The sequence below is a fragment of the Haliaeetus leucocephalus genome, unplaced genomic scaffold, assembly GCF_000737465.1.
Source record: "Haliaeetus leucocephalus isolate CR32 unplaced genomic scaffold, Haliaeetus_leucocephalus-4.0 Scaffold339, whole genome shotgun sequence".
Classification (NCBI taxonomy): domain Eukaryota; kingdom Metazoa; phylum Chordata; class Aves; order Accipitriformes; family Accipitridae; genus Haliaeetus; species Haliaeetus leucocephalus.
Window position 1 is genome coordinate 12,994,134 of NW_010972775.1, and position 10,688 is coordinate 13,004,821.

Sequence of the window (10,688 nt, forward strand, 5' to 3'; positions counted from 1 at the left end):
AAAAACCTAGCTAGCTAAAGAGGAATTTTCTGTTAAAAGCACAGACATTAATTAAATTCATTTTTGATTTGCAGCTGAATAAGTCCAAAAGAATAAATCTTGAGGACAAAAGCTCTCAGTATGGAAATTATTGTAATATCTGTGAGGTCTCACAATACCATTATACCTTTATGAAGTCAATATACAAATTAAAAGGCTTATAACTTGGGCAGTGAAAAACCTCACACTTTATTTTTGGGCTATCTCCAGATGGCTATTAAGCTTTCAAGACACTGTGAATAAACACTCATACACAAGTGACAGGAACTGAGAGGACCCTGAACTAATCCTCCACAGGTAAGGTTATTTATTAGAAAAAAACAAGTCGAGGCACATGTGTGTAAAACTGGTTGTGTTACTCTGATTATTTCAGAGATCTTTCCTGAGAAGACAGCGAAAGAGGATCCATAAATTTGCGCCCTTGGTAATGTTTACATGGCCTCTCATTTGCATAGGCATAAATTCAAGCCCTATTAAACCAAAAAAACCACTTGTACTCTGTTTACCCCCGGCACCTCTCCTACCCTCGTCGACAAATGAGGCCGCATCAGTACATAAACAGACCCCCAAAGCCTTCCTATTTCTTTGAATCGGTTAAAAATTACATCCTCTGGGTTCGCCCCAGCTCCAGTAGAGTTAATGCTTTTAGCACAGCCTCCTCTGTGGCACAATATTTGCATTGTAATATTTCAGTGAGAGATTGCCCTTCTAAATTGAAAGTGTACGTCTTGGAGCAGAGAGCACCAGTCTGCCGGAGAGGGAGAGCGGCCTCCCTCCGCGCCTCGCCGGCGGCCCGGCGGACGCAGGCCCGGGAAACACAGGCCTGGGTGCAAGCACCAAAACGTACCCCACGCAGCATTTTACACGTCGGGGGCTGCTCTGGAAAGCTCTCGGCAAGACCTTCTGCCGCAGCACTGGGAGGCCTGGGCAGGAGGGACCCCAGAGGAGCAAGCTGTTGTCACGGTGGGCTGTGCAGGGCTGAGCCGGCCCAGGGAAGGCTCCGCTCACCCCCACGGGGCACGGGTGGGCCTCCGCTGCTGTCAGAGCGGCCCGAGCGAACCCAGTCGAAACCACGGCGCTGCAGCTCTGTGCCACCGTGAATTTTCTCATGCACAGGTGAAACACCACGGGGGTTGGTTGGTTGGTTTTGCAAAGGAGAAATAAGGAGCCAGTATACAGATCTGAACGGCATCGCGCTCCTCGAGCACCATCCAAAACCAAGAGGCCGTGCTCCTCAGGGCCCTCATCTCCCCACAGGCGCTGCCCGTGCTGGGGGACATGAAGTGCCAGCAGCCCCGGTCCCTCCTGGGCCTCCTCGCCCTACCTCAGACACCACACGCATCTAGAGTTAGCATTGGTCAGAAGTGATCAAAGAAGGGAAAATAACGTAGACAATTTTGGAGGAAGAGAGTAATTTATTTTGCATTTGTAAGCCAGCAGGAGAATCCTTTAGCATGCTAGTGGAGTCTTTATCTTACTATTAATCCTCATCTTCTGTGTGGCAGAAGGCTGGTGATACTTTGAGGTTGCGTGTGCTATTCGGTGTTTATTTACAAAATGAAGAGATTAAATATCAGAGGATATATGATCAAAATACATTGTACCTACAAACAGAAGATAGAAGTGAAAGACCACGTGTGTGTTTGTGCATGTAAAACCCACTGATACCACCAGGGCAGCATCTTTATGTTTAGGACTTTTTCTCCTCCCATGCTATAAGAATTTGCATGGCAGATGAGGTTATCTCTGCACAATGAAATCTCAAAAGTTGATTTTAATCAGTAGCATAATCAAAGCCTCACTATTGCAAAATAATATGATTAAACACTCCATTATTTCAAATGCCACAGAACTAAGTGGATCCTTGGAGTGGAGTACTTTTGTGCACTAATCCATGCATGTAATTATCGATATGCTTTCCCATGCCCTATTCAAATGCTCTCCCCTGAGGCTTTTCTTCCACTTACACTAGGGGAAAAAAAGCCAATGAGTTCAATTTAAAGAACAAGTTGTATAACTCTTTTTGATCTACTGCCTAAAGGATCAAATAAGGAATTCTACCAACCATAATGTCAGAAGCAAACGATAGGGCTTTGCTTGTCCCGGTGGCCCCCACCACCAGCAGGCAACACAGGCAGGGCACGGTGCACGCCCTGTGCTGGTACACGCTGTGACCGGAGATGCTGCCAGAGCACCTGGACTAATAAAACACTCAGGTCTGAGTGCTTTAATAGACTGCAAGGAAAGGGTGCCAACAGATGGTTTAATACAAGGATGCATGCCTTTAATGAAACTTAAGCATGTAAAAATTAAAAGCAATTAAAGAATAAGCAATTTACTCTGTAAGAGATTAGAAAGATGCAAACCAATGCCCGCACTGGGGTTTTGGTACATGTATCAACTTGCCCATGCTGAGAACAGCACTGGGCTGGCAACAGCACTGCCATGTTTAAATAGATTTGTTGCTACCAGCCTCCTTCTAGAGCAAACCATGTAGAAGACAAAAAAAAAAAAAAAAAAAAAAAAATCACCAAATGTAGTCAAGAGCACCAAAGACAGTGTGTTAAAAACAGCAAAGAGAGGTTCCCACACAAGCACATCCCCCATGCTCACAGCCAGGAACCCCACAGCTGCAGCTGGGAAAGGGCAAGGTGTTGGGCACAAATGAGCATGGCTAAAGCCAGTGCCATTCCCCACTCAATGCAGTTTAAATTAGACTATCTGGAAAAAAGCAGATTTCCATTTTCTGGCTATTTTAATAGACTAATAGAATCAACAGAGTATTCTGGTTGCTGCTAGCACACACGCAGCACCTCTCTAAGGAACTGGGGGACACGGTTCTTCAAACTAATGTATTTACTAGCAGCCAATAAGATCATGGAATGACACATTTCTTCTGCTTCAAGTTAAAAATACAAAGGAAATTTCAAACATTTAGAAGTTAACATTATTCACTTTAATCTTTAAAAATATAACACCATCTGTTGCCATCAGATTTACAGTACAGATCTCAGATATGTACATTTATTTGTTGGTATAAAAAGCTGTCAGCAACCCCAGTGCAAAAGTGAAGATCCTCTGGTAATCTCCCGAGCTTCAAGAGAGAAAAACTACTAAATCTGAAAAACTTAAGCAACAGGTTATTAATGAGAAACACAGTATCTACAAAACAAAAAAAAACATTACTCCCCTTGCGACAAAAACCCCCATACCAGTAAAAACACAAAACTAAACCCCTACAACTTGCTAATACCGCAAACTGTGTATATTTGCAGGTAATATTGGGAGAAACTTATCCCAGCAATTCCTGAACCTCAACAGTCACCTATTTCTGATCCCCACAGTTCTGCTCCCTTGGCACTTCTGATTTCTGCATGCCAATGCCTCCAGCTTTGTGGGTTATGCGAGGTACAGGTTATACGAGTTGTGGCCTATGGGAAGATTAAATTTCAAGTATCAGCATTTTTCATGCAATGCAGGGTCCATAACTACGGGCTATAATGCAAATATGCAAAAAAAATGACACTCATGTCAGCATCTGACACTCATGTCAGACTCAGAGTCTTAAAAATTAGTGTGGGCTGGCTGTAGAATAAACAAAACAGCACACATTCTTATTATAAACTTATTATGCAAGATGAGTGCAGGTAATATGTAAAACCAAATAAAAAGTTCAAATTATTTTCTGGATATGCATTAGCTATTACAAATCTAACCCAAATTTTAAGGCAGTAACATTCGTGAGCAGTCAGGCTAGGACACCCGCTAGCCGGGGCTAGCTTTGCAGGAGCAGTCAAAAGTCAGACCCCTTACAGTGTCAGAACATTAGTAATTTTGAAATAAAAAGGCCTTGACCTTTTTTCAAAAAAAAATATTCACTCTGCTGAAAAGCCACCTTATCACTTCTGAAGTCAAACAAGAAACCTTAGGAAAATAAAATCTTACCTGTATGATGCTAATGATCACATTTCTCATGTTTCTAACATTTAGCTTTTTGTGCCTTGGAAGTTAATACAACAGGAAAGGATTTAATAATAATTTTTTCCCCTGTGACATACTCTGTCCTGCTGGTATTTCTTGATCGAAAGACTGCAAGTAAATCTGGCTTTGCCTTATGAAATTAAGGTCTACTAGACATAAAAATCCAATTAGTGCTACAAAAATTAAGGCATAACATTTCCTCAGTCTCATTTACACCAATATAGACTTTTTTTTTTTTTCTTTCTGTCAGGGGTGAAGGACACAGCTGAATGATGGGATTTTTTCCATCTCATTTATATATTGATTGTAATAAGGCCAGACAGGTAGGCCTATACAAGTGCTGATTCTGTCAGCAGCCAAAGTTGCCAGGACTGTGAATATTGTCACTTATAGATTGATAAATGGACTACATGGACTAATTGTATTTCAGCATTTCTAGACAGATGGCAAATCTTACAGCCATATGGTGATTATTTCCACTGCGCTGAAAGTATATTAATGCTTACCAAAATGTTTAAAGCGATGAGATGATCTAAAATAATTTTTCTATGAACTGGGATAAAAACGACGGGCTCAGATGGGTCAGCACGCTGGGGCTGGGCTCTCTCCCAGGATTCCCATTCAGTGCAGGCTCAAGGGCCTGCGGGTATCACACAGTTATTGATGAAACCGGCTGTGTAGTGGGTCCTCAGCTGGAGTACAGCACTGTTGTGATAGCCAGGGGATAACATGCCTTGTGTTAGCTATTCTGCGTTGCCCTTATTTAGTTGCCACTATTTGCTGCTTGATATGCTGGCTACCCTATGAGTTGGCAGCACTGATAGAATCATGGAATGGGTTGGGTTGGAAAGGGCCTTAAAGATCATCTAGTTCCAACCCCCCTGCCATGGGCAGGGACACCTTCCACTAGACCAGGTTGCTCAAAGCCCCATCCAACCTGGCCTTGAACACTTCCAGGGATGGGGCATCCCCAACCTCTCTGGGCAACCTGTTCCAGTGCCTCACCACCCCCACAGTGAAGAGCTTCTTCCTTACATCTAATCTAAATCTACCCTCTTTCAGTTTAAAGCCATTACCCCTTGTCCTATGACTGCCTGCCCTTGTAAAAAGTCCCTCTCTGGCTTTGCTGTAGACCCCCTTTAGGTACTGGAAGGCTGCTGTAAAGTCTCCCTGGAGCCTTCTCTTCTCCAGGCTGAACAGCCCCAACTCTCTCAGCCTGTCTTCATAGCAGAGGTGCTCCAGCCCTCTGATCATCTTCGTGGCCCTCCTCTGGACTCGCTCCAACAGGTCCATGTCCTTCTTATGTTGGGGGCCCCAGAGCTGAATGCAGCACTCCACGTGGGGTCTCACGAGAGCAGAGTAGAGGGGCAGAATCACCTCCCTCGACCTGCTGGTTATGCTTTTTTTTGATGCAGCCCAGGATACGGTTGGCTTTCTGGGCTGCAAGTGCACATTGTCAGGTCACGTTGACCTTCTTGTCAACCAACACTCCCAAGTCCCTCTCTGCAGGGCTGCTCTCAATCCACTCATCGCCCAGCCTGTATTTGTGCTTGGGATTGCCCTGACCCATGTGCAGGACCTTGCACTTGGCCTTGTTGAACTTCATGAGGTTCGCCGGGGCCCACCTCTCCAGCCTGTCAAGGTCCCTCTGGATGGCATCCCTTCCCTCCAGCGTGTCGACCGCACCACACAGCTTGCTGTCATCGGCAAACTTGCAGGGTGCGCTCAATCCCGCTGTCCCTGCTGCCAACAAAGATGTTAAACAGCACTGGTCCCTATACCAACCCCTGAGGAACACCACTCGTCACTGGTCTCTACATACATATACTTTCTTTTTCTGGTATTTTTTCTAAATCCTTCTCTGCTCTCTGGTTGCAAACACACTGAAGTTATTGTCCTATTTTTAAAGGTAGCCACATACCCAGACCCGGCCCATGCAAATACAGTGGAGGACTGCCCAAACCATGGACAGTAGGGTCTGGAGTAGGACTATACATGCACTATATGCATTTAGCTGTCCCTATGTCTGCTCTTGAAAGAGGAATCAACTGCGAGAGGACAGAACTATGCTCCAGCAATCCTGTGAAACAAAACAAACTGGCTGGATGGCGATCAGAGGCTCATCCTGCTCACTGCCGACTGGATAAGTTCTGCAGTGCTACTTCAGCACAAAGCTGGTAGCTCATTGTATTTACCAAACGCAAACAAAGCACTTGATGGATAATACGTCAGGCTGATACACATCCCAGATGACACAACCTGCTTATGGCTGTGTCCTTTACTAATACTTTTGCTGTGGGCTTCGAACCTTTTATGAGATTTATGCAGCAGTGAATTCACCCTTCAAAACAATGGAAGAGTATATGCAGGAGACCCGATCCTCTTCTGCTCTAAGTTACCGCTTATTTATACCAAACAAATGTGAGCAAAATCAGCTTGTACATTCTATCAGGTTTTTATGCTAGAATAACTTCTATTACACAATTTAAATGATTTTTTTTGCTTCATTTTCAGAACAAAATTCTCAAGATTTATTTGTTTTAAAATAGGATTAAAAATCACGCCTTGTATTCCTCAGTAATTTGTTTTGAGTGCACTCTCATTGTAGGAGATTCTTTGCTAGTGGAAGCAGACACCTCCCTTGCTGGGGGAGAAAAAAGTTTGTGCAGTTTCCCCTATTCGCCATAAGTAAATTATAGCAAGTCAAGAGCTAGAAACTGAACTCTTCGTAGTCCCTGTGATCTAAAATTAGTGCCTGGTGTTAGTATGCAGAATGGATCAAGTACTCAGCCACTGAGGATAAGGTGCCAACTGGTGAGAAATTCTTACTATGCTTTTTGCACATTCACACTTTAGCACCCTAAGAATTAAATCAATTTGACTTGTAAGGCCTCTATTACAGATCTCTCTAAACAGTTTTCTTTTAGGAAGCTTCACTACCCCTGAAAGACAGCAAAAGAGCATTTCAGTTGCCCATTTCTCCCTAGACAACCCAGACTAGCCCCGTGTTTTTCCATGTGCCTCCCCAGCCAACGCTTTGACCCAGGCTCCGAGCTGCTGCCGCCCCGGGCACCGGCCAGGCTGCCCTCCCCGCAGGGAGCCGCGGCAGCTCCAACATCACCGCGAGGGAAGGAGGAGTGCCAAAAGGCGACAGAAAAAGAAAAGAAAGGGAGGAAAAGTAACATAGATCCAAGGTGCAAGGTTTGGAGCACCCTGTTTAACTCATGGAAATCAGCTGTTCTTTTCAGGAATAACAGGCAGCACTGAACCATCCCAAATCATTCCCAGCGGTTGTGTGTCTATTTTCTCTTCTGGCCAATAATTCAGAGGTCATCCTGTAAAGCAGTTGACAAGCGTAAGCTCTTTCCAGTACAACCTCATGTCACTCATGCTAATTTAACAGTTATTGGAAAGTGTGTTGCAAATCAATACAATGTTACTTTGATATTTCACAGGAGAAGCCTCACAGAGTTGCACAATATTGCTCTACCTCCTAAGGACAAGGATGCCAATTCATAAAGCAGGGAGGAAAGACCAAGCAGGGAATGCAAAGTGGATTAGATATTTTGATTCTGTTCCAAACTCTACGCTTAAAATATAAAGACTTTGGCAACTTCTCCCCCATAGAATTTGAAATGCTAATTTCTAACTCAATGGAGAAAAGTTTTTGCAAAGATCTGAACAATACGTATGCAGGATTACTGCTCCAAGACTGAAAAATTCACAACAGGCCTTCTCTGTAGAGGGAAAAGCAGGTAACCACAACCACAGGAGAGCTGTTTACCCTAGGCTTCACAAGGAGCTCAGTCCAGCTGAAGAAGGAAGCCCTCCCTACAGCCCTCTGCAAAACCACAGGCTTTGCAGAGAATTCTGGGGTGGCAAAGCAGGGAGAGAGAGAGATTGCTGGGAGCATCAGGCTGCATACGACTAAGTCCTTGAAAGCTGATGCATCTTCCATAATATGCAATTTTGAAGGTCTCAGAAAACAGATGCTCAGAACTTTCTGTCCAGGGAACGTCTTTGAGGATCACACGGAAACTTTAAAGACATTATTTGTCCTTCAGATCTCTCAAAAGACAAAGTGGAATTTCACATTATGCACAAACACCCATTCCCCTGCTCCAAAGCACAGAAGAAGGTGGAAGAGGCACAGAGGGGAAAGGAAACTTCCCCAAGGAAGCATGGACTCACGCACACTTCTGGATCTGCCTGGGAGGTGGTGAGCAGCCTCCCTGTCTACCCTCCCAAATACCTCTCAAACCAACAGCTCCCTTTCTGGAACACGGGATCCAACCCTGGCTCTGCAGCTATTGTGTTTCATTGTAACTGAGATTAGAGACTCAAGCTTTTAATTGAATTTCATTGAATTTGGGTGGGCGTAGCGAAGTGCCAAATCCCTGTTCTCAGTCAAGCCAGTTTCTGTTCCTCTTGAAAAGGACCATAAACCAAATTAGACTCCTTTTTACATATTAGCATTTTTAGAAGATACCTTAAATACAAGTTTATAAAGACCACCTCTATAAACAACAGGCAACAGAAAATTAGCTATCTCCTGTAATGGACTAAGCTGTCAAACACAAAATAAAATAATCATGAAAAGAGAGATATCTCATTCACCTGTGTGCTATAAAGTGTTAGGCAACTAGATCTCCTTTATTGTTTCATAGAAGAAAAAAATTCTACCTATCCCAGCTGGAGGAGAGGGGATTATTATGGCAATCATTGGATTATACACGCACATAAATAGAGTCCAAAGATGCTTTCATGTCCTCCTTGTATACTCAAGGGCAACGGTTGTGCCCTTGGGTGTATGTCGTGCCCATGAGCACCTCGGGGCTGCCCTGTCTGGGCGGAAACCTCCTGGCAGGTCAGGGAAGAGTATTTCGGCTTTGGGGCTACCAGGGGTTTGGACTATGTGAAGGTGTAAGAGGTGGGGGCTCTACCTGGTGGGCCCGTACATAGGTACATCCTGGTTAGAGATGGGGCGATGTCAAGGCAGAGACAGGGGGACAACTACGCTGTTGCCATCTTTGCACCAGCGTCTGAACTACCTACCAGAAGAGAGCTCCTGCCTTGTCTTTAGACATCACCATCTCTGAAATAAACGATAATAAAAGTGTCAGACTCTCCCCACGTTTCCCATGCATCCTCCAAGCAGCCCAGAGCCCCAGTGCAGCCCTGAGTGCTGGTTGGGGACATTTTGCACGGCTCATCTCAGAGAATTTCTCCCGTTTTTTTTCAAAGCTCTCATTGACAATTTTCAGTATCACAAAAAAGATCACATGTTCCCACTTAAACAACTGCAGGGAGACATTTTAGATGTGTGCAACAGATTTATAGCGGGAAGCCGAAGTACAAAAGCTTGATAAAACCAGGGAATGAAACAAAGGTAACAACAAAGTGTTGCTGTTACAGATTACAGAGCAACTCACCAAAAGCAAAGAACTTGAGTCAGTCACTGCAACGCAATTAATATGAAGCAGAGACAGTGTGCATCTTGAAGTACTATGTTTTCAAAAGAAAAAGCCTTGCTGAATACTCCCAGCTCTGGCTACACTACATGTCCTTCTTCCAGGGATGAAACAGTAAGTAATGAATACTGAAAATAAGATGCTCACACCTCCACATAATAAAATTAACATTCCCCTTCAGAGCCATGCAAGATTTAATTTTTTTTCCCCCTCAAAAATACAGTGTTCCATATCTGAGGAGAATCTACTGCAAAGAGTTAAGCAGAGGCAAACAACAAGTATTTATACAGTAAGTACTCATACACACCATTTCACAGTCCACAAGGAAGGATCCTCAGTACAACTAGAAACAGCTCTAGGAAAAAATATTGTACAAGCTGGCTACATATTTTTAAACATACTCCATAGAGGCCTTTGCTGTCTTGCTGCATTGATGTACTAAACCTCGCCTGATAAGAATGCAGTTGCAGGACTTCTATTACTGTAATGCAAATGCTAACGGGGAACAACACCTAGCAGCTCCAGAGGGCTCTCTGAGGCCCCTTGATGCGTAGGCAGAAAAGTGCAACTTCTACAGAAAATTTCTTTTTGAATTGCAGCAGGGTTTGCATTTCTAAATCCTGTAGGCTGCAGTGAAACTTCCAGACAGAAAGAAAACACGTTGTCACTTCAGAAATTCTTACAATCTTGCATTTTGATAAGCCACGTCAAATAAATAAAATCAGACTAGTGCGTGGGGGAGGCAGGAAAGGAGGATGCGTTGCCACTGAAGTGAACAAGCTTTGCACAGTAACCAGCAGTCACTTCTGCTCACACCTCCATTGCCAGGCCCTCTTTCCCCTGTGTCAAATCTGCTCACTCTTCTCCATGATAAAGCCACAGTTGTTGTGCAGCTAAAGCTCCCAGTCTTGCCAGCCTTCAACATGAAGCCACAAATCCTGGAACACCTACACAGCAGAGCCTCCTGCTCCCCTATGAGTCATTAAGCAGGCTGTCCCGCTTGGTGATGTCATCCAGCAATATCCTTTTTTTTTTTTTAAACAAATCCTAAAATGCCTTGAGCATCAATTATTTAAAATATTATCTTCATTTTAATCCTGACCCCAGTGGCAAAATTACCATTACGAAGCACTTCCAAGTGATGCAAGAGGGTCCAATAGCCTCTAATAGTAGCTGCGTCAATGAGGAGTAAGCAGC

At 44.1% G+C, this 10,688-nt stretch overlaps 1 protein-coding gene across 1 annotated transcript in view; it reads right to left on the reverse strand.

Moving 5' to 3' along the window:
* Window positions 1–1,231, reverse strand: part of HOMER2 (homer homolog 2 (Drosophila)) — a 43,498-nt gene extending 42,267 nt beyond the window's left edge. The window contains exon 1 of the mRNA XM_010572285.1: window positions 1,048–1,231. Within this exon, the coding sequence (XP_010570587.1) occupies window positions 1,048–1,231 (184 nt within the window). The remainder of the gene's footprint in view (window positions 1–1,047) is intronic.
* Between the last annotated feature and the right edge of the window lie 9,457 nt (window positions 1,232–10,688).